The sequence below is a fragment of the Lathyrus oleraceus genome, chromosome 3 (genome assembly GCF_024323335.1).
Source record: "Lathyrus oleraceus cultivar Zhongwan6 chromosome 3, CAAS_Psat_ZW6_1.0, whole genome shotgun sequence".
In the NCBI taxonomy this organism is placed as follows: domain Eukaryota; kingdom Viridiplantae; phylum Streptophyta; class Magnoliopsida; order Fabales; family Fabaceae; genus Lathyrus; species Lathyrus oleraceus.
In genome coordinates this window covers 371384785-371409714 of record NC_066581.1, presented here as the reverse complement: position 1 = coordinate 371409714, position 24930 = coordinate 371384785, and the positions used below count along the sequence as shown (strand labels likewise).

The 24930-nt window shown below is 33.0% G+C and overlaps 1 protein-coding gene across 1 annotated transcript; it reads left to right on the top strand.

Moving 5' to 3' along the window:
* The first annotated feature begins 21495 nt into the window (after positions 1–21495).
* On the top strand, positions 21496–24001 carry LOC127127778 (uncharacterized). Its single transcript, XM_051057055.1, has one exon. The coding sequence runs from the start codon at positions 21705–21707 to the stop codon at positions 23523–23525; it is 1821 nt and encodes a 606-aa protein (XP_050913012.1). The 5' UTR covers positions 21496–21704; the 3' UTR covers positions 23526–24001.
* Positions 24002–24930: the final 929 nt, after the last annotated feature.

Below are 24930 nucleotides of genomic sequence, written 5' to 3'. Positions count from 1 at the left end.
GATGGGATAATATCATGAATGTCAATCAAGGTTCATCCAATTCCCTTCTTATGTTTCTACTCAAGTTAAAGCTTTGATGAATAATATAAATCCCCAGGAAATGGTTTAAGCTCTAAAGAAGGTGGTTGTTCAATGGAAGGTATATTTGGGGCAACCGGAATGTCAAGAGCTTCAACTACATAAATAACTTCATTTACACTGTCACTCTGCAAGGCAACATCAATCTCAACACAAACAACATAAAGGTTAGTGTTAGTATAATCATCACATGAATAAATATCATCAAAACTATGGGTGTTCGTGGTTTATGAACTGCACTAAACCAAACCACATTTATAGTTCAATTCAGTTTATAATAACCATTTTTAAAAAAATGCAGTTAATTGCTAAAATGGTTTCAAGTCAGTTTAAAACTAGTTTATAAACGGTTTGTATTTATAAACTTGTTTATAATCAGTTTGCAATTTTAAACCAAATTTATAATTTGAACTCTTTTAAAACCAATTTTTTTAATTTCATAAAAAATAATTAATTCTAAAAAAATAATATTTGAAAATATTTATTTTTTTGAAAAAACTTTTATTTATAAAAATTAGTTAAAATTTTTATTTTTTTGAAAAAAAAATCTAAATAGATAATTTCAAAACTTCATGCAAATTTATTTTATTTTTTAAAATATTTTAATTTTAATTTTTCAGGGAAAAAATCCAAAATAATTTTTTTTCGAATTTTAATTTTGGAAAAATAAAAAAATATATATTTTATTTTTATATTTCAAAATTTTTGGGAAAAATTTCACTATAAATATTATTTTATTTTGAAATTTTTCTTTTTCAAATAAAAATATTTTTTCAGATTTTTTTTATTTCAAAAAACAATAATTTTTTATTTTTCTGAAAAATTATTTTTTTTGTTTCAAATTAAATTATATTTTTTTAATGAATAAAAAAATTATTTTTTATTTTATGGAATACAAAATATTTTATTTTCAGATTTTTTTTCTAAAAAAACTATATATATTTTTTATAATTTTATTTTTAATTTTCAATAAAATATTTTTTACTTTTCATAATTATAAATATTTTTAATTTCCATTTTTTTTCACTCTCAATAATTCTTCTTTTTTTTATTAAAAAAACTTATAACTAAAGCAGTTTATAAAAGAAAACTAGTTATGAACCGGTTTTAAACTGAATTATAATTGGTTAATTTAAATGGTTCAGTTCATTAACCATTCAAGTGGTTTAGTTATTTTATGGTGCAATGCAATTCAATTTAGTCATATAGTTTGGTTAACCATATATTTGCACACCCCTAATCAAAACTATAAAAAGTTAAAAAAATCAGCTGAAAACAAATCACAATAAGCTTCTTCAACAACTTCAGAAAGAAACTCTATTTGAAAAACAGAATGCTCTTCATCGTCATTCTTCTTATTTTTCAGTACTCTTTGTGGGAAAGGGATTGGTGGTACATACATTTTTTCAGCCTCAACAATAATAGAAGGTTCAGATTTATTTTCAGGTGTTGCACTAACAATTTTTTTATTTTTTTCTGAGGCTGGTTCTGCAACTTTTTCGAATCTTAGGGAAATTGAACTCGCACTAGGGCCTTTTGGATTAACTACTGTTTGGTCAGGTAGTTGGTTTGATCCTTGAGCTTGTTGCATGGCATTCATTGAAGTGGCAAGCTGTCCAATTTGTGTTTGTAATGTCTGAATACTAGAATTTGTTCGCTGCTGAAATTGGAGACTATTTACAGCTATTTACTTGACAAATTCCTCTAGTGAAGGTTCAGAAGGTGAAGAGGTGGTTACTTGTGGAGGGTTATATGGTGGTGGTGGTGGTAGGGGTAGCATTAATTGTTTCACTAAAGACGTAAGTTCATCAATTCTGGTTTCTATAGCTTTGTTGAAAGAAGAAACCCAAATCTCATTCACACATTTTGCTTGGACCATAGAATTATCCCTAGTTATGAACTGTTGGAAGTTGAGTGACATGTTCTCAATCAAGGATTTGGCAACAGTTGGAGTCTTATCAACAAGTGCTCCACCATTAGCAGCATCTAAAATGTTTTTATCCATTGGTAGCAATCCTTCATAAAAGTATTGGGTAAGTAATTATTCGGTAATCTGGTGTTAAGGACAAATGGACACTAACTGTTTGAATCTCACCCAATATCCTACCAATGATTCATTGTCCTGTCTAATACCAGATCTATCCTTTCTGATTGATGCAACTCTGGAGGCAGAAAAGTATCTTTTTAGGAAGACTTTCTTTAAATTATTCCATGTTGTAATAGAATTTGGCTTAAGATAGTATAACTAGTATTTTGCAACACCCTGTAGTGAGAAAGAGAATGCTCCCAGGTTGATGTGATCCTCTATGATTCCTTTAGGCCTTAAAGGTGTAGAACACACAACCTGAAATTCCTTCAAATTCCTATGCGGATCATCGCCTGCAAGACCATTAAACCTTATCAACAAGTGTGTTAAACCAAATTTCAATTCGAAAGGTACATCAGCGACAGGCTATTCAATACATAAAGCATTATAATTAACATCAGAGGCAACATGTTAAACTCAATAGAAAAAAAATCAACAAATAATGAGAAAACACATAACTAATTCAGCAATGCAATAACAAATAGGAAAATACCGATAATATCCCTATTAAGCAAAAACAATGGAAATACGAATAAAAAATGATTAAAATAAAAGAAAAAAATACAAAAACACGAAAATTAATCAAATAAAGTCAATTAAGAATTTTGAGAATATTTTTGGAATTTTCTGAAACTATCAAAACAGAAGAAAAAAATCATAAAAAATAGAAAAATAAGGAATTTCAAATTTTTAGGGGGGCGTCCACTATTTAGTTTCTAAATAGAGGTTTTCGATCCTTGTTTTTTTTCTAATGAATTGACAAAGAATCGGAATAATCTGAGACGATTTTCTTAAAAATAGATTTTTTATACTAAAACACGGAAAGGCCATAGAACACAAGAACGATAGGGCAAGAACGCTGTAAAGCAACACCATGACTCTAATATTGGTTAAAATTGACAAGAATCCCCGACAACGACGCCAAATTGATCCGCTGTTGCACACAGATCAAAAATGAGTAATTAAGAATGGTAGTCTAGGGAAGCGACACTCGAGTATCATATCGCAAGGACTTTTGGTAAATTAACCAAATAAGAAAACGAAATATGTGGGATTTTGATTCGATTAAGAATAAGTGATTATAAAAAGTGATTATAAAATAAGTCGATCTACTGATTTGGTTTCCTAACTTATCATTAATTAATATAATTTCCATGCCCTAAGCGGATTCTAATCCATTTTCGATTACAGTAACAATAACAAACGCATTGATACTAATATATGATATGTGTTCTTAATTTCTGAATTAAGCAAATAAAATATGAATTAAGCACATGTGAATCAAGCAAACACGATTATGGAACATATATCAATCGAAATTAATCAACACATATTCTATAGAACTTGAATAAAGCATAAAATACATAGAACAAAGTATTGAAAGGGAAAAGATATTTGATTGAAAATTAAGAAACCTCAAAGTATCTGCAGAAACTGATTATAGTAGATCAACCTCGTGAACTTTAGTTCTCCATGAAATCGTCTAAGAAATATTGTATCATCAAAACTCCTAATAGGATTATTGTAGCAGTGAAAGACCTAATAAAATAAAAGGGAAATTCGGGCCCTTATGGGATCCGACCCGAAAATTACAAAAACCGGCCCAAACTAACTATTTTAATTAAGTCCGGAACTTCAATGAATTATTCGACACTTATTCATTCTGAATATGCTTTTGACTTCAACTCTAAACTTGTAGCTCTTTCTCTTAGATTTCCAACGCATATTAGAATGTGTCAATCTGACTCTTATAGCTCAAGTTATGATCTGTATAGTGACAAAGTATCAAATAACTGTTTATGTTGAAAATGAAATACAAAAATAAAATAAAGCCAAAAATAAACTTAAATATAAAAACACACTAAAATAGTAAAAATGATAGAATAAACTATAGAGTTTCTTAAGTAGAATAGTAGAAGGATATGCATCAAAATGCATTGATCAAAGAGCAAAAAGGATTTTAGGGTTTGTAAAGAATATTGGCTCAAAGAGTGAAAGTGTAGGATGTGAGAGTAGCGAAAGTGTTTGAAGTGAGTGGAATGAGTTTAAATAGAAGTTTTTGCAATCATGACAAATATAAAGCAAAAAAAAAAATTCTGACAAGGAGGTAAAGCGTGAAGGATTTTACCTAATCCTAAGGTTTATTCATCCAACATGTCACATCGTCTAATCAGAAACAGTTCAGTTTTCTAAGACAAATGTCTTAAAACTATTCCATTTATCGAGACTGATTGACAACTATTAATGAAAAACTATTCAGTACCCATAAAGCAGATTTATTTAACCCAACAAACTCTGACTGGATACATCTGAGCTTATGAAACCTTCTCACTTCAAAAGTCTCACATGTTCATAACTACCAACAAATCTCATAGTCCAACCTTGTCATTCTGAGAGATAAATCTTTTGAGAAAAACATCTTTTTCATTCTGGACATAAGTCCATTTTCATAATGAAAACAAACCTATCCTCAGTAAGGGGTTTTATAAAGATATCATCTCATTGATGGTTTGTATCAATAAATTTTAGATTTAAAATACCCTTCTGGACATAGTCATGTATAAAGTGATGTTTTATCTCTATATGTTTTGCTTTATAATGCATAATGTGATTCTTAGATAAACAAATAGCTGAAGAATTATCACAGAGTATATGAATGTTACTCTCATATATCTGGAAATCTTCTAGCTGACTTTTCATCCAAAGCATATGAGTGTTGCATCTAGAGGTTGTTATATATTCAACTTCAGTTGTTGAAAGTGCTATTGTTGATTGCCTTTTGCTGGACCATGAGATCAGATTACCTCCCAGAAACTGACAACTTCCATAAGTGATTTTCCTCTCAAGTCTATTTCCAACATAGTCAGTATCACAATAATCCACTAGCTTGTAGTCTTTGGATTTTCTATAGCTTAAGCCAAGGTTAATCGTACCTTTCAGATACCTGAAGATCCTCTTAGCAACTGTTAAGTGGGACTCTCTAAGATCTGATTGGAAACGAGTATACAAACAAACACTAAACAAAATGTCAGGCCTAGAAGCAGTCAAGTATAAGAAAGAACCAATCGTACCTCTGTATACCTTATATTCTACCTTAGCACTTACCTCATCCTTCTCAAGGATGCATGTAGGATGCATAAGAGTCTTTGACATCTTGCAATCAAACATGTGAAACTTCTTTAGAAGTTCCTTGGTATACTTGCTCTGATGGATGTAAGTTCCTTCTGAACTTTGATTGATCTGAATCCCCATAAAGAAGTTGAGTTCTCCCATCAGAATCATCTCAAACTCTGCCTCATAGACTTGGCAAATTCTTTGCATAAAGTAGCATTAACATAACCAAATATAATATCATCAACATAAATATGAACAACAAGAATGTCATTTTTGAATGATTTACATAATAATATTGTATCAACTTTCCCTTTGGTGAAATCATTTTCTAAAATAAAATTGCTCAGTCTTTCATACCATGCTCTGAGAGCTTGTTTCAGACCATACAATGATTTCTTTAGTTTAAAAACAAAATCTGGATTTTTAGAATTTTCAAAACTAGGGGGTTGGTGTACATACATTTCTTCAGTAATATAACCATTCAGAAATGCACTTTTAACATCCATATGATATAATATGATGTTATGATTGATTGTAAAAGAAATTAAGAGACGAATCAACTCTAACATGACAATTGGTGCAAATGTTTTTGTATAGTCAATCCCCTTTTACTGACTATAACCTTGTGCAACCAGTTGAGCCTTGTTTCTAACTACCTCTCCTTGTTCGTTCAACTTATTCCTGAAGACCCACTTGGTTCCAATAATGTGAGTTCCTTTGGGTCTTCACACCAGATCCCAGACATAGTTTCTGGAAAATTGATTGAGTTCCTCTTGCATAGCCATAATCCATTATGTATCATGAAGTGCTTCATCAATTGATGTAGGCTCTATCATAGACACCATGCCCATAAGAATTTTTTTAGTGGGCTTGAAAGAGGATCTAATTATGACAGGTTTAGACTTGTCACCCAAAATCAATTCTTCAGAATGTGAAGATCTTTGTATGTGCCTTCTCAGAGGAGTATGAGCTTCAACAACTTCTAGTTGAGGAGTTTTAGAGTCTTTAGCTTCAACTTCTTTAGCTTCTTAATTATTTCCTTTAGAACCTAAGTAAGTGATCTCCAGATTTGTAAATTTCTCAACTAGCTTTAACTTTTCAGAGTCAAGCTTATCATCAAATCTGACATGGATTAATTATTCAACAATATGTGTCTTAATGTTATACACTATGTAGCCTTTTGAGCGTTAATAGTATCCTAACATGATGCATTTTATGTGCCTTAGAATCAAACTTGCTCAGATTCTCTTTAGTGTTTAGCTTAAAACAAGAACATCCAAAGGGATGAAAGTATGAAATGTTAGGCTTCATATTCTTCCATAATTCATAGGGAGTCTTATCCAGAATAGGTCTTATAGAGATCATGTTCTAAATATAACATGTTGTGTTGACTGCCTCTGCCCAAAAGTGCTTGGCCATATTAGTCTTGTTGATCATGGTTCTGGCCATTTCTTGCAGAGTCCTATTCTTCCTCTATATAACTCCATTTTGTTGTGGACTTATAGGACAGGAGAAATCATGGGAAATGACATTAGCACCAAAGAGTTTTTCAAAATCTTTGTTTTCAAATTTGCCATCATGGTCACTTTTGACTTTTATAATTCTGAGATCTTTCTCATTTTGCACTCGAGAGTAGAAGGTAGAAAACACATAATGTGACTCATCCTTGTGTCTGAGAAATTTCACCCATGTCCATCTACTGTAGTCATCAATAATGACTAGTTCATACTCCTCACCATTGAAAGAGGTAGTTTTCACTAGACCAAACAAGTCAATATGAAGAAGCTCCAATCGTCTGGAGGTTGAAATAACATTTTTAGCATTGAAAGACATTTTAGAAAATTGCCTTTCTGACATGCTTCACAAAGAGAATTTGAAGCAAACTTCGGATTTGGCAGGCCTCTGACTAAATTAAGCTTATTTAGCTGAGAAATCCTCCTCATGCTAACATGGCACAATCGTCTATGCCACGTCCATTGCTCTTCATTCACAGACATAAGACATTTTACATTTTGATTTTTCAAATCAGAAAGTCTTATCTTGTAAATGTTGTTCTTCCTCTTTCCATTGAAAATAAATTAGCCATCCTTTTAACTGATAACTTTACATGAATTTTGATTGAAAATAATGTCATAACCATTGTCACTTAATTAACTTATGGACAACAGATTATGCATTAATCCTTCAACTAAAAGAACATTAGCAATGGAAGGAAGTATATTGTTACCTACTGTTCCGGAGCCAATGATCTTCCCTTTCCGATCACCTTCGAAACCGACGATTCCTCCAGGCTTAAGTTATAGGCTTTGGAACATATGTCTTCTTCCCGTCATGTTCTGCGAGCATCCAGAGTCCAGGTACAATGATTGGTGTTTTAACTTCATTGCTAAGGATATCTGTAACATATACTATTTTATCCTTAGGTACCCATATCTTTCTGGGTCCTTTTGAGTTAGTCTTCCCAGAGTTCTTAACAAACTTGGGCTTCTGTGCAGGATATATATACCTAATGCATGATTAGAATAGGCATGAGGTTTTGTTTTAGCCTTAGGTTTAGAAATGATTCTACCTTTAGGCCTAATATCATTTTGTTTCCCAAAATAAACAAAATGTGACTGAAGAGTATTTGGCTTGTCATCTTTTTCAGAATCAGATTCGCCATCAGAATCATAACCAATACCCCTTGTCTCGTTTCTGCTAACGCCATAAATCATGGAAGCCATCAGGCTTCTATTCAAGCTTCTAGCAAGAAATTTCTGGAAAGATTTATTATATTTCTTTATGATATCTCCATAACCTGTAGAGAGTTTAGAAATAATTTTCTTTTTAGGTTTGAGACTCTTTCTTGGAGGCACAAAGTTATTGTTTTTCAAAATAAGATTTTCTTCACTCAAACTTGAAAAATCATTCTGAAGCTTACGATAAGCTTCTCATTCAGATACATGAATCTTCTTCAGATCCTTATATTTATCCAGAAGATTATGATATTTTTCCATAACTTCTGATAAACTAGATTCAAGCTCAAAACGAGATAGTTCAAAAAATACCTCTTTAGAATCTGACTCTGATTGAATCGTTTCTGTAGGAGCTTATGTACAAGCCATTAGCACCATGTTAGCTTGCTCTTCTTTAGAATATTCTTTTGAAGACTCTGAATCATCCCATGTAGCCATTAGACCCTTCTTATTTCCTCTGAAGTTATTTATGGGCATTTCTTTCTTTAACTTGGGACATTCATTCTTGAAGTGGCTAGGCTCCTTCCACTCAAAGCACGTGAGTCCTTTTCCAGCTCCATCCTTCTTGGATCTAGATGCGGGTTAAGAACAACCATTTGTCCTTCTTTGTCCTTTGAATTTTCCTTTCCTTTTCTTCCAGAGTTGATTAACTCGTCTAGACAGAAGAGACAATTCATTATCTTCTTTTGATTCCTCTTCGAACTCTTCATCAGTTTCAACTTGAAGAGAAGTTTTTTCAGACCTTCTTGAAGACTTCAGAGAAACATACTTGCTCTTTCTCTTGGGATCATATTCCTCGAGCTTAATCTAATGACTTCTTAAATAACTAACCAGTTCTTCAAGAGAAGTGTTGTTAAGATCCTTTGATAACTTCAGAGTTGTTACCATATATCTCCAACGCTTAGGTAGACTTCTGATGATCTTTTTAACATGATCATCAGTAAAATACCCTTTGTTCATGACCTTAAGTCCGAAAATAAGAGTATGAAACCTTGAGAACATGTTCTCGACAATTTTTTCATCCTCCATCTTGAATGCTTCATATTTTTTAATCAAGGTAAGAGCCCTGGTTTCTTTAACTTGTGCATTCCCTTCACGCGTCATCCTCAGAGAATCAAATGTAGATTTAGAAGTATCTTTGTTTGTGGTTTTCTCATACTCAGTGTATGAAATAGAATTTATCAAGATGGTTCTTGCTTTGTGATGATTCTTGTAGTCTTTCTTTTGTTGATCGACAATCACTCTTCTTTCCACTTTATTGACATTTGAATTTATTGGGTGTATGTAGCAATCAACTACCATATCTCATAAATCAACATGGTGACCTATAAAGAAACTCTCTATTCTATCCTTCCAATAGTCAAATCTATGTCCATCAAAAACTGGAGGTTTAACATTGTAATGATCTCTATCATTTGTTTAAGAAACTAGTGGTGGAAGGGCAGCCATTGTATTTCAAGTTGGATCTTTATCTAACACTGTTAAGTGTTTGATATCTTATCTAGACCAGAACCAAAGCTCTAATGCTAATTGAAGGTGGAAAGAAACATAAGAAATGGGGGTTTGAATTGGGTTTCTAAAAATAAAAGCTTTTTTAAAACCAACTCAATCAAGCAAAAACACGAACAAGAAAAATAACAAAGTTATTTTTATACTGGTTCGCTGTTAACGAATCTACCTCCAGTCCACCCTACCAAGGTGATTTCTCCTTCTCAAGAAGGACTTAATTAACTATAATCAAAACCCGATTACATACATCACAAAGACAAACCATCCTTGTCTTCTTGAGTCTATTTGATTAAAACCTAGTAACTCAAGGAAAACCATTTAAACAGATTTGAGATTTACAAGTTGTATTTACAAAGAATGCTTCTAAGAAAGAGGATTAACACAAGTTAATACAATGAATATTTCTCACATAGTAACGAGCAAAAACTCTTATATGTTTTCAAAACTATACACATAAATGATATGATTTTAGCAAGAGCGCGTGTAGTAGCGTTATCAAAGCATTAGCAACTTCTTCCAATCTTTAAGTCTCATTTATATAGGCATGTAAAAGAACCGTTGGAGGGTAGAATTGGAATATTAAATTGCAGCTATCTCTTTCATAACAATTTGCATATGGGAGGCAAACTTGTACAATAGTATTGTCCTTAGCCCACAAAATCAGGATAGTGGAGGAAAGGGTGATATTGTACTGTGTATTATTTTTATGATGCAAAACCTTTTGATCTTATATTCTAATCTTCAGAGGCTTCTGATGAAATGATGTTGAAGCATACTTAGAAGGATCAAGAGACAAGTTGACAGAATCTTCAGAACCTTGGTCTTCAGAGTCTTGACATAGTTCCTCAAAACCTAGTTTTCAGAGTCTTCAGATCTTGTTCTTCAGAACTTGAACTTAAAATCTTAAAGGCAAACAAACCTTTAGAGGCTTTTCAATCAGAGTCTCATTCAAAAGCTTTAATACAAACGTTCCTCAGAATCGTTGTTTAAGAGCTTTCTAGAACTTGAAAACATCTTGTAAAGCACTTGAATCTCCTTAGAGTCAGAGTGTGTTGATTCTAGAATCTGACGATGTCACACGTCATTGCTTTATAGTCAGAACCTGTTAGCAAAAGCTACACACTAGATAAAAACCATTAGTGTACAAAATTGTTCTCTAAGAGACAATGCATTATTATCATCAAAACTAAATGTCATATGCATAACCAAATCTTGTTCTAACAGGACTCCTCTGAGACATGATTTTCACAATGGAGTCGATGACGATGTAATGACAGATCACTACTTATTTATCCCTGCTCACTTTATGCTTCCTCTAAGACACGCGTTTCACTATGGCGTTTATACCTAATATTTTGGTGAGTGTCTAGGCAAACAAATATATGTTCCTCCTTAGCAAGGCAACCAACTATTCTTATGCTTCATATAGGGAAATGCCCAATCTGGTGACTTAAAAGTCTCCTGGACCAATTTGGACCTCCTTCAGATCTTTTATGGGAGTTATCCTTTCCTTCTCAAACTCTATATTGGGGTTCAAATTTGTAGTATTCATTCCTTATGCACCTAGTTGTAGAATGGAGGTTGTGACCATACTCACTCTTCTCATTTCAAGGTTGCTCTGATAAACTCTTGGGCGACCTCTTGATTTCATTAGACTAATCTAACTCGTCTGTTAAGGAGCGGATATTTCATGCTTAAATGTAGGGTTGACAAGATGGCCCCCAACAGATTTAGGGAGGGACTCCCCATTATGATGTTATTTGGTAAAGAGGTGTCTACTATGAGATATATGACATTGGCTATCATCGCATTCTCATTTAGTATGAGCATTGTTTCGAGAGTTATGTGACCTTTTACTTGTACATGCTCATAGGATATCCCGACCAACGAATCCCGAAACACCTTGATGTCATCTAGATCAAGATAAAGACTCTCACATGTGTCCCAAAGAGGATAATGACATGGCATAAGTGTACAATAGTATCGAAGTAGTAAAAAGGGTTGTCGTACCACAGAGTCTAAGTATTTGATTACCGAATTCTACCTTATCATTGTTTAGTCAAACCTGTCGAAATTATGTTTGAGTTTGAAACATACAAATTGTAAATGAATAAAAATTATAGTTTAAAAAGCAGGACATAGGGTACATAATTCTTTTATAAACAAACTCACACAACCCACTTGTTTTATTACGATAAATAAGATTAATTATAGAAAAATAGAGAAAATTGGACAACACCTACTTTCGTCAACGTGTTTCCTGTCTCAGGAAAATAATATGTTCACTTTCATAGACTCAATTTTATTTGTTTGAGATTAATTTCGTGTAGCTATAAAAATGGAACTTTCTCAACTAAGTTTGAGACATTTTCGTTGTCTTGTGCTCAATTGTCTAGAATTATGCCTTTGGGTACCAAAACACACCCTTTTAGTGTATGATCGATACCAGAAATGTCTTTACTTTTGTGAATTAAATCTGCATTAAAATCTCAGAGCTCTAAAATAATTTTTAACTTTGTTTCTCGTAGTAAAATTGCAGAGGATTCACTTGAGTTTTGTCATAAAACAATCCTCATGACCCTTAGTCCCTAGGAGACTACTCATACATGTTTATTAGTAAAGCAAATAAAGCATTAACATACATGATAACAAAAAATAGTAATGATGATAAGTAAATAAAAATCCAAATTGAAAGCAAGAAATACTCGAATAAAAAGCTCTAATGGAGTTCTTGAGTACAATACTTGATAGAAGGAAAATTGCAAGAAAATAAACTTTCTAAAGTAAACTAGAGTCTAAGTCATAAGATCCATTATTTCTCCATATTTCCCGCTGTAAATAAGTTAATCCCATGATTACCAAAATTAATTTTATGCCTTTTAGATGATATGGATGTTTCTTTACAAACAAAATAGTAGGAATTAGAAGAGGCGAGAGAAAACTCACAATAGAAAAAGTGGTATTCAATGTGTTTGAAGCCACAAAGAACTAACATGAAAAACCTCAATGTTATAAGGTAAGCAAAAGGAGAAAATTCCCTGAAAAGCAGAAGCTAATAAGAATAAAATCAAAATTGGAACATAGAGTCCTTTGGCGGAAGTCAAGGCTATAGGGATTGTTGGGTGTTCTTAAGTGTAAGGCATCTCGACCTTACACAATTCAAAAAAATTGTGAGGATGGAAGTGTTAAAGTGAGTATCCTAGAGACTCAAAGTTCTTCATTGTTAAGGGAAAAGAGCTGAGAGTCTTGCCACCTACTGACAAAGCATCAGAGAGGATGTCTTCAGTGCTCACAAAGCCTTAGGCTCTAGAGTCAAGCTAGTGACCTTAAACAAGTTTTGCGTGGGAGGAAACCCACAGTTTTATATTTGAGTTGATTTTATCTCATTAAATTTTAATTTTGAGCTTGATTTGAGTTTCTAAGCATTTTGGTATTTTTAATGTGTGTGTTGAATATGTAGAAAATCTAAAGGGAAGCATAAGCAGAAAGTAACACGGACGAAAAGAGTCGTAGCAAAACTCTGGAAGAAAAATGAGAACTTGCCACTAGATTTAATATTGGCGCGTTAGATCTCAGCGTTGGTGCGTTAGATATCTAACGCATATGCGTTACTGCATAATACGGGCGCGTCATGGCTGTTATGGGAGATGGCCATTAGCATGACCTTTGATTTAACTGTTGGCCCAACCGTTGGGAAATACATTCGTGTTGGATCTCAACGCGGGTGCAATCAGCCTCTATAAAAAGGACTTTTTCCCATTTTTTCTCTTCATTCCAAATCAACTTCTAATCTCTTTCTCACTAACTTCGCTCAAATTTGTTGTATCCTCATGTATCCGTTAACCTTTTTACAGAAAATGGCACTTAAGAGAATCAAAACCTCTAACCCATTAACATTATCTGCTCATCCTCCTTCTCAAAATGCTCTAGAGTACCCAATTTATTTATTTACATCTCAAGCTAGTACAGACAAAATTATGAAAATTAAATAGTATATGGTGATAAAGGAAATGGATTTTGATGTAGTGAATCTCAATGGGTATGAGGAGCTAACAATCATGCTAGAGACAAGAGAGTGGACACACTTAAATGCTTTGATCAAGGAGATTAGTCAGTCCATTGGGTTTAAGTTCTATGCAAGCGTTGCCTGCCGTAACTTTAAGGACTGCACATCCTATGTTCGAGATAAATTTATTGGTTACTCATATACAACTATTAATCGTCTTCTTCGTCTCAATGTTCCTCCTAGATGCAATATACAAAATAGGAGGGGCATTCATTTGTCTGATAAGATGAGTCAGTTGATGCTTGAGAAGTTCTATAACCCAAGGGTTAAATGGATGATAGCTCAGGGTAAGAAAATTAATCTTAATACTAGAGATATATGACCTATACCAAAGGCATGTGTAACCTTTTTAGTAGGGGTGTACATGGGTTGGGTTGGACCAGGTTTGACCTAACACGTTACCCAACCCGTTCAAACTTCAACGGGTTGGGTTAGTCGTTCAACCCGCAATCATTGTCAAAACTGACCCGAACCGACCCATTCATTTATGGGTTAAGTAAGGTTGGGTTCACATGTTGTGTTTCAAAAAAAAATATATGTTTTATGATTCTCTTTGTCGATTTGAAAAATGCAACACAACTCAATATAATCATACTCATTTATAACACTCAAATTCGATGAAACACACCATATAATATATAATAAAATTCATCAACATGACATAACACTTGATAATAGTATAAAATTTAACAAGACACATTATTTCTATAAAATACGAAAGTTGGAAATGATACAAAAGAAAATAAGAAACAACATTTAATATTAGAATTACGTAAACCCATTGGTATAGTAGTATTATTGGTGGAGAATACATTTTTTTTGGGAAAAATTATGGTTATTCGTGAGATATTAATTTTATATTTTTATTTAAAATAATAAAAAATTACTAAAGCCACATCAATGGGTCCTCGGGTTGCAAAACTCAAACCCGATACCCGAACCATAACTATACGGGTTGTTATGAGTTAGGTTGGATATACCCGTAAATGAATGAGTTCGAGTAATTTATGGGTTGATTCGGTTTGGGTCAGTGGGTTTGTGGGTCGAACCACACCCATGAACACCCTTACTTTTTAGTCCAAACTTTAGAGGTTGTCTCCCCCCAATCAAAGTTTACTGTGAAAAGGTGTCATGCTCTCATGGCAATTCTGAACAAGGATCCGATAGATGTGGGTTTGTTGATAGCAAATAACATTAAATATATGGTTGACGCCCCCAAAGAACTCGGGGCATTGTATTTTATATATATATATATATATATATATATATATATATATATATATATATATATATATATATATATATATATATATATATATATATATATATATATATATATATATATATATATATATATATATATATATATATATATATATATATATATATATGATTTTGAATTCTGTTGCGAGGAAAACCATGGAAGACCAATTACTTTTTGATCCGAAAATTGAAAGAACAACTTGGAGAAACAACATTAAGAATAGAAAACAAAAGCAATTATCCGAGCAAAGGAAGCAATAAGAAGGAACTTCTACTTCCACTTCTTCAACATCTCTTATACTAGAAGAAGTCATGGTTAACTAGGATGACGACAACAACAACAATGATGGTGGTGGAATGCCTTGTCATAACATCCTAAGATGACTAACCCACATTGTTTAATCTCCAATAAATACCATACAAACAAGGATGAAGACCTGACTACTTTAATCACATATGTAAACTCTTTTGTTGGACTTGACCACGAAGATCCATACACTCATCTTACCAAGTTCTATGAGCTTGTCGATACACTTGGAGCACCTGAAGTAGAAGAATAAGTTATGTTCTTGAGATTGTTTCCTCATTCGTTGATCGTGAAAGCCAAAGAATGGTACATGGACCAACCGGTTTAGGTTATGACCAACTGGAATTCACTCGAGGAAAAGTTTCTTAACAAATTATTTCCACACAATAAATTTATGGAAGCCAAGACCACTCTTGCCGTATTTTCTTAAGGTTCAACTGAAACACTTTGTGAAGCACGTGAGCGATACAAGCCTATGTTGAGAAAATGTCCCAACCATGGTTTTGATGATCTTACTCAGATTTACATGTTCCACAATAGACTTCAAACGCAACTAAAACTTCTATTAGATGCAACTGCAAATGACCCTTTAATGTCTAAAAGTGCAAAAGATGTGATAGCTATTATTAAACGAATGGCACTTAGTGACCACCAAGGCCAATCTAATAAAGGTATTTCCCAAAGAAAAGCAGAATCATTAAATTGGGAACAAATGGAGCAATATTGGCTCATAATAAGTTGCTGACTCAAACAGTGGAAGAATTAACAAAAAAAATATTAAAGCTCTCACAACAACTAAAAGAAATGAATGAAATTTCGAATAAACACCAACATGTTGCTTATTGTGAGATTTGAAATGGAGACCATCCCACTGGTTATGATCCCCCATCAAATGAAGAGGTGAATTGCACGGGAAATCAACAAAGACAAGGGACATATCAAGGAAATGCTGGTTATCAAAGATAAAACGCTGAAAATTATGGCCAGGGGTGGAGGAAAGATGCAGGACCATCCAATAGACAAAGTCAGTATCAAAATTACAACCATAATCCTCTTCAATAAGACAATACTTCAAAGTTGGAGGACACTCAATCAATTTATGCAGTTGTCTATTTCTAACCAAAAGAACACTGACGTGTCCGTTAAGAATCTCGAAACTCAAGTTGTTTAGATAGCCAAACAATTGGCTGATCAATAAGGAGGGGCATTTACTGCCAACACTCAAATCAATCAAAGGAACATTGCAAATCGATTACAACTCGGAGTGGTAGAGTGATTGACAAGGGTATTGGTGATAATTTAAGAATAGAGAGAGTTGTTATTAAGTTGAAAGAAAAACAAGAGGGAGAAACGAAAGAAAGTGAAAAGGAAATAAAAGAAAATAATAAAGAGGAAAAATTAGTTGAAAAACATGAAAAAGATGAAAAAGAAGAGTTGGATAAAAAGGTGAGTGAAGAGAAGAAAAAAAAAGAATCAAAAGGCTAGAGAGGAGAAAGTTAATCTGAAGAATCCTTAGGTGCAACATTTCCCTTATTCGCACACTCCAACCAAGAAAGACAAAGAAATGCACTATGCAAGGTTTCAGGATATCTTCAAATGGTTGCAGATTAATATTCCATTTGCGGAAGCCCTGGAGCAGATGCGTACATACACTAAATTCATGAAGGATATTCTGACGAAGAAAATAAGATGCGCCGATGAGGAAACCATTCATCTGGATGCTAGTTATAATGCTATTATTAAGAGAATCCTTCCTCAGAAAGAAAGAGATCATGGGAGAATTATGTTACCTATCACAATAGGAAATGTTAATGTTGGTAAAACACTAATTGATTTAGGTTCAAGCATAAACATTATGCTGTTGTTAGTTATTAAACGAATATATGGTCTTGATATGAAGCATACAAAAATGACATTGAAGCTAGCCAACAAATCCATCATACATCCATCAAGAATATATGAATATGTTTTGGTTAAGGTTGACAAACTTCTGTTTCCGATAGACTTTTTTGTGGCGAATATAGAAGAAGACGGTGATGTTCCTCTGATCCTAGGCAAACCTTTCATGAAGATAACAGGAATGGTGATTGATATTAATGATAGGTTGATGAAATTCAGAGTTCAGGATGAAGAGGTTAATTTCAAATTGTTTGCAGCAATAAAGCATTCAAAAGACAAGGGATTAAGCCATATATTTATGGTAAAATTGATCGGCTCACCAAAAAAATTCCACTAAGTGATCCTTGAAATCACAAGAAAAGGCATCGAGCTAATGACTTTAAACATATTTGGGAGGAAACCTAATTTTGCAAGTATTTAAGTTTTTATAAATGCATTTTAGGTGCCACATACGAGAGTTATATTGGCATAGTTGTACACAAGTTAAAATGCTTAAAACTGTTTTCTGTAATGCTGGCTAAGCGAGCATGTACTCGCTAAGCGGGACCTACAGAGTCAGCAACACAAATTTAATTGCCATTTACTCTCATTAAATAGTAGTTTGTCATAGTTAGTTTGCTTTATTTAAATTTGTCTTAATTGACAAGAAGTAAGTAGTAGATAGTTTAATTTGTGTTGAAAGCTTTTTGGAGTTTTTTTTTTCTTTTTTAAACATGTTATTGAATGCTCGAAGAGTGCAAAGATTGAATACTTAAGGTATAAGTGATTCAATAATAAATCATGGTAATGATAAAAACCTGAATGGATTACACAAAGTCAAAGTACATATTTATTGCTCTTCTGGAATGTTAACATGATTTTGAAACTTTTATTTTATACAAAACCATTCCATGTATTGCTCCACAATAACATTTCTTAGTTTGAATCACTTTGAACAAACCAAAAGTAGGGAAGGCTTTCCAATGTTCACTATATACATAGGAAACCGACAATTACTTATTTTAACTTAGTTACTTTATGTTTAATCTTGCAATTGTTTTGAGATGTATGAAATTGATAGAATCTATATCAATTATAAACTGCCAGATTCACTAGGTAAGCCTAATGCACTTAGTGAGTTTGCTATAATCATTCAAAAATTCAGTTCATAATTGATCCTTAGATATATTCTCAATTTTCTCGAATGATTAAACTCTGAACCTTCATTGATTATTAATTTATATCCCATGTCTTAGGATAGGCAAGCGTTCAAATTAAATTGCAAGGTTTTGTTTAAGTTTGGGAGAAAAAGAAAGAATTACTTAAAAACCAAGTAACATGAAAATAATAGGAAAAAAGGATGAATGAAAAAAGAGAAAAGAAGAATTTTGAAAGGGAATAAGTTGTCAATAATAGATTATGTCAAACATTTATCACCAAAAGTGTGTAACAATCAAAAGAAGAAATGTGTTTAAATAATTTTTGTGTTGGGAATATCAAAGTAATTGAATTCTCCTCTAAAATTTGTCCACTTTGATCCAATTTCCCATAGATATGACATTTATTTTGTAACCAAACTACATTACAATCCTTAAAAGACCTTAGTGGTTTATACTTTAATTCTTTCAAAATAGTATGCTTGGATGAATGCATAACTTGCTCAAGGTATTAGCAAGATTATTGGATGTGAGTTCAAATCCCCACATATTGTTTTCATTTCAATATATACTTACAAAGAAGTGTGTTAGGTGTGATTCAAGGTTAACTATGTTATTGGCTTGGAATGTATGAGATGAATTTTGTATTTAGAATTTGTTTCATATTCACATTTTGATTCCAGGTCAGTGATAAACATAAAACTTGCTTGTGCAATTTACAGTTGAACTATTCATTCCAATTTTTTCTTTCCAATGATTGATGCACAAAAAAATTGTGAATCTATTATTGCATTCAAATAGTTTTTTGAGACTTTGGTTTGAGGACAAACAAAGTTCTAAGTTGTGGAGAGTTGATAAGTGCAAAAAAAGAAGATAAATTAAAATATATAACGAGGGCACTTATTAACTTGTTTGCAAAACATTTCATATTAAAACTTCAACTATCATGGAAATAGTAGTTTTATTAGAAAGATAGTCAATTTCTATCTTTTGCACCTAATTCCAACCATTTTGTAGGTATTTGTGCATGTCTTGAAGCTTGACAAAGAAAAGAAAGTAATCGAGCTCTAACACCCTCGCTTAGCCAGGTCAAAGTGAGGCAAATCAGAATGTACAAGATTCTGCAAAACAACGGTCTTGCTTAGCCAAGTCAAAGTGAGATATCTCATTAAGCGAGCAAATGATTAAGTGGCAGAAAACTTCATGCGGAAGAAAGGCCAACTCACTAAGCAAGTCATCTGTCGCTAAGCGAGCTTATGTTTTTAAGACTGATATAAATGCATTTCAGATCAGAATAGGAGGAAATTTTAACTTTTCCAGAGGCTGAAATATAAAGAGAAAGCCAACGAAAGTGTGGAAAGGAGAAATTCAAGGTGGATATGCAACAATCGTTGGAGAAATCAACGTTGATGCTCAATCATCTATTTTCTTCTCATTGTGCAAGACTACGATGACAATGAGTAACTAAATCTCTCTCTCTCTCTTGCTGGGATTATATGTAATTTACCGTACTCGTATGTATCTCTTTTAATCATGATGTTATATATGATATAGCTATTCATTAATATTAATGTTATATTTGTTTTCAATGTTTAACTTTATGAATTTGAATTGTTATTGAGAAATAATTTTTGAATCTAGATCTAGGATAATCATATATTAAATGTTAAACTCTTGAGATAGATTTGAGTTTAACATTCACTAAAACTTTCGATTCTTAATGCTATTGTATTGTCCAATATGCTAAGAGATAATCGATTAAGCAATACAGTTGAAACCACATCATTGTTTAGACATAAATAATATTTGTTGGGCGATACATGATAATATTGATTAACAGGGGAGGCCCTATGGGGGTGCGAGGAGTGTTACCGCACAGGGCCTCTGACTTTTTAGGGCCTCGAGTTTGATAGATAAAGTTAGTATAAATATAATACTAACGAATATATATCACTAATTCTATTTTAATATATGATTGTAGTGTAGCTGAGTGGTGGCTATGTTATTTTGATAGTAATACAACATGAGTTCAATTCCTTGTTCTTACATTTTATGGTATATTTTTATTTTTATAAAAAAACGCCACTACATTATTTTTAAATTTAATTTAATATTGCAATTAATTTAATAAATATTTTCTTTTATTAATATATTGAAGTATATCCTATCCAGCCGCCTATAATCTAAATAAATTATATTTAAATTTATTTAAAATTTAATATCGCAATTAATCTAATCAATTTTTTTCTTTTATTAATATATTTTATAGATCTATGAAAAATCAAATTTCTACCTAGTATTTTTTATAATCTTTGTCTTTATATATTTAATTTTACTTACATTTTTTTAATTTGTTGTGTTTTCATCTATTAAATATCTAATTTTAAAATAGAACATAGTCTCCAAATTGATTGGGACGACTCTGTTGATTAATAACTAAAATCTATATGACTGATTAAGAAAATACATGCGAAATAGATTAATAAAATCTAATCCCAACAATCTCATATCTCTAATAATTTTCTTATCAGTTACCAATGTTAAATTCTTTTCATTTACGCAAACTAATATCTTACCGTATCTTACCATCACCTCATTTAAAATTATATTAATTGTTAAATGACATTAATATCATACTAACAAAAATACTTATTTTTCTTTTTGATACTACGCATCACCTAATAATATAAATGTTATAATATCTCTCATATATATTTAGAGAAAACAATCATTATACCTATAAATTAACCAACTTAACATTGTCTATTCAATGAAATATTTGGCTATATTGCTTGCCCAACAACACCAAAGCTACTTTTTTTCTTCTCAAAATGGATTAAGAATTATAATATAGATTTTGTTATCCTTGAATATTTTGGTTGATGTCCCTCTACTATCACTATTTTATTTTCTATTAACATATTAGTGGTTTATAAAAAAAAATCGATATGGAAACTATTTTTAGTTTATTTTGAGAATAAAAATTGTTTTATTTATAAAATAAAATAAAAATGATATAAAAATAACCTAGGATCAAATTTGAGTTTAGGCCTTACTATAATTCTTCTCATAATGAGTTCAAATTTATAGAACTAGATCCATTTTTATTTTATTAATTATAAATTTATAATGAGTTCAATCTTTAAAAGCAAGATCCAATCATCCATAACCATATCTCAATCCAACAAATTCCCTTACCCTGCATCTCCCCACACCATATCCCCCTCACCCAAATAATACCCCGCGTGTCAATTAAACACTTTCATTCAAATCCAAAACTAAACACGAAAATCACCATCCCAAAAAATCAAAACAACCGCCAAAATTTCACATCGCGCCTCCAAAATTTTCAAAATTTCCCATTTTCATAAAGAACCAAACCTCAAATTCAAATTTCCCAAACTCTGCAACAAAAACCTCGCCTTTTCCCCCAAATCTCTTAACCTAATTACCCTTTTATCGCCATAGCCACTTTCTCTCACAGTTTCTCACACTCTCAATTCTCATTATTATGGTGAGAGAACACCGAGTCGACTCGTTCTACGCCAAACTCCGCCAATCGGCACACTCCTCATCCTCCTCCTCCTCCCCCGTTCTCATCTTCCCTTCAACCTCCGATGTCGATTCTCTCTGCGCACTCAAAATCATTTTCCGAATCCTCGAATCTGATTCCATTCAATACGCCTGTTATCCAGTTTCTTCCTTCCGCGAGATTCACAGTTACGCAACTTCAACCCAAAACGACGGCCCCATATCCGTCGTTTTAATCAACTGGGGCTGTCACAAGGATCTTCGGAAAATCTTAAAGCTAGGTCCAAACGCTCGTATCTTTGTAATTGATAGTCACCGTCCGATTCATCTTCATAATCTCAGTGACCAAAACGACGCTGTCGTTGTTCTCTTTACTCAAGAGGATGAGAAACAAGCAGATCTGGCTTATGATTTTGAGTTTCCTCTCACTGCTTTAGCTAATGCTTCGACAACGATTGATTCTGATTCGGAGTCTGATTCCGAGTCCGACTCTGATTCAGATTCAGATTCCGAGTCTGATTCCGATGGGACGAGAAATAAAAGAAAAAGAAAGAGGGATTCGGAAGACGGAGAAAACGAACAAGTGGAAAAAGATGAAGAAGAAAATCAAGATGCGGTTAGGCTGTATAGAAAGAGGAAGAAAGAGTATTATGGATTGGGGACATTTCATGGGAAGCCTTCTGGTTGTTTGATGTATGAGCTTGCTCATTTTCTGAGGAAGAATACGGATGAGTTGCTTTGGTTAGCTTGTGTTGCGTTAACGGATCAATTCGTTCATGAGAGGCTGAGTGATGAGAGGTATAGTGATGGTGTTATGGAGTTGGAGCAGTATATAAACAGTTCTGGTAATTTGGATGCTGTTAATTCTGTTACGCTTAAGGATGGGACGAAAATTAGGGCGCCGAATTCGTCGCGAATTGCTTATGAGGATGAACCAAAGCTTATGCTGTTGCAGGAGTGGAATTTGTTTGATTCGATGCTTTGTAGTTCGTATATTGCTACGAAGTTGAAGACTTGGAGTGATAATGGGATGAAAAAGTTGAAGCTTTTGTTGGCGAGGATGGGATTTGCGCTTACTGATTGTCAGCAGAAGTTTCAGTATATGAATGTTGAGGTGAAGAGAAAGATGAAACGTGAGTTTGAGAAATTTTTACCTGAGTATGGACTTACTGATTTTTATTACCGGGGATTTTTGCGGATCCATGGTTATAGTTCAAGAGTTTCTGCTGCTGATGTTGTTTATGGTGTTACTGCGCTGTTGGAATCGTTTGTGAATTCAGATGGATCTTGTGCTTCCATGCAATTTAATGTGGCGTTTGATGCTCTTTCTATGAACAACGTTGATAAACTCAAAGCTGGGATGCAACAAGCTATTAAGGTTCAGAGATCGATTTTGAGGCAGGGAAGTCTTGCGATTATGAAAAGCGGTTGCATTAGAAGTGGAAGGAAGTTTCGATGGGTGAAGCTTGAGGATTCAACTGATTCTAAATTGTTGGGGTACCCTCAAGCTTTGACAAAGTTTTGTTATTTTCTAATGGATGCTTTGAGAGAAAAGGGTGCAAGGATGAAGCCTTTGATTTGTGCTTGTGTGTCTCAGGATCCAAATAAAGTTCTTATTGTTGGGGTTTGTGGGAGGCCTCGTTTGGCTGCTGCTCAAGGGAATGCATTTGGGGTTGCGTTTAGAAGTGCGGCCGAGGACGTTCAAAGTGAGTTTTTCCACGAGTTGTTTGAGTCATCTTGGATTGTGTTAGAATCTAAATTTCTTAATTCTTTCATGGTTAAGTTAACTGAGAAACTTTGATGCTGTGTTGAGCCTGATAACTCATTTATCTTAGTTTGTTGTATTATGATTTATTGTATCCTTGTTTTAAACTCTACTTTTTACAACATTTTACCCCTTTCACTTTCTGATTTGTTGACTTGTTACTTTCATGTAAACATATTAACATTACAATTTCAAATTGATGTTGTAATTGTGAATTCTTCTCGGATGAGGTTCAGTTCAGTACACAAATCAAATTAACAGTGCTAGAATGTGATGTTGAAGATGAACTATTGTTGTGGAGTTTGTTTTTACTTTTCAAGTATTGCATGATGACCTGGAGGTTCAGGTATTGTCTGAAGTTCAATCATGTGAAAATTGTTTCTGGGTGTTTCTCTTTCTACAAGAATACTCAGGGTGAGATTGAGAGCAATATGTTTCAGGTCTTGTGCTTACTTACCAGTGTTCTCTCTGTCTTTGTTGGCAGTTTCAATAACAGTGTTTACTTACTTTTAGTTTCTGTTTTATACAACCTTCTCATGGATCACGCATTATATTCTTTCTCCGGTATGATTTTTGTTTTTTTCATAACATCAACAGTTTCAGAAGTTTCAAGTTTTGATCTCATCCTTTCAACAAAATTGCATAGTTTCTTATCAATTGAGATAAGAATTTCGTATGATTTCTTTGTATTCATTTTACAAGTGACTTTGCTGATCACAGAAAACAAGTTTAGTTTCTGAACTCATTAAACAATCTAATCTTCGTTGGAATTGGCCATAATAGAGGCTTTTATATTCATACAACTGTACTATCCCTTTCTTGGTGTGGAGGTTAAGAATTTTTTAAGTCTGGCAAAACAATATGCGACCATCCAAGTTGGCAGAACCAACCAAGATCGATCATCTACACTTGAGATGATGACCACAACTGACCGTTAATCACAGTCTGATCACATGGTCTTAGAAATCAATGACACAATAGAACAAGCTTATAGAACAAATCCTGCTCAAATAAAGTTGTGGAGGTTTAGGTCTTGATGGTAGTCTCATGTAACTTTTTTCTCTTGCTGCATACACAAATATCGCTTTTGGCAAATGCTCTTGATTACAATTTTGATTGGTTTTTTAGAGCAAAATTTCCACCATTCCAGAATTCTAATGGAAATATTCTTCATCAAATGCTAAGAAATGTACATTACAAGTGCAGCTTAATCTAGCAGTAGCACATTAGTAGTATAGATCAAGTGCCCGAGTCAAATAATAAAGTGTAAAGAAGAATGGCATGGGGTATTAAGGTTAACAAATCAACTTAAAACATGTACTCATCTAAGAACATACTTGATCTTTATTGACCAATACGAAAAATCCATTTATGAAACTGTTTTTATTTTTATTTTATTGAATTGGACTAGTTGAGTTAAACTACAGTTCAGCATCAAGAT

Coding starts and splice junctions, on each gene's coding strand:
- LOC127127778 (XM_051057055.1), top strand. CDS start 21,705: ATGGTGAGAGAACACCGAGTCGACTCGTTCTACGCCAAACTCCGCCAA.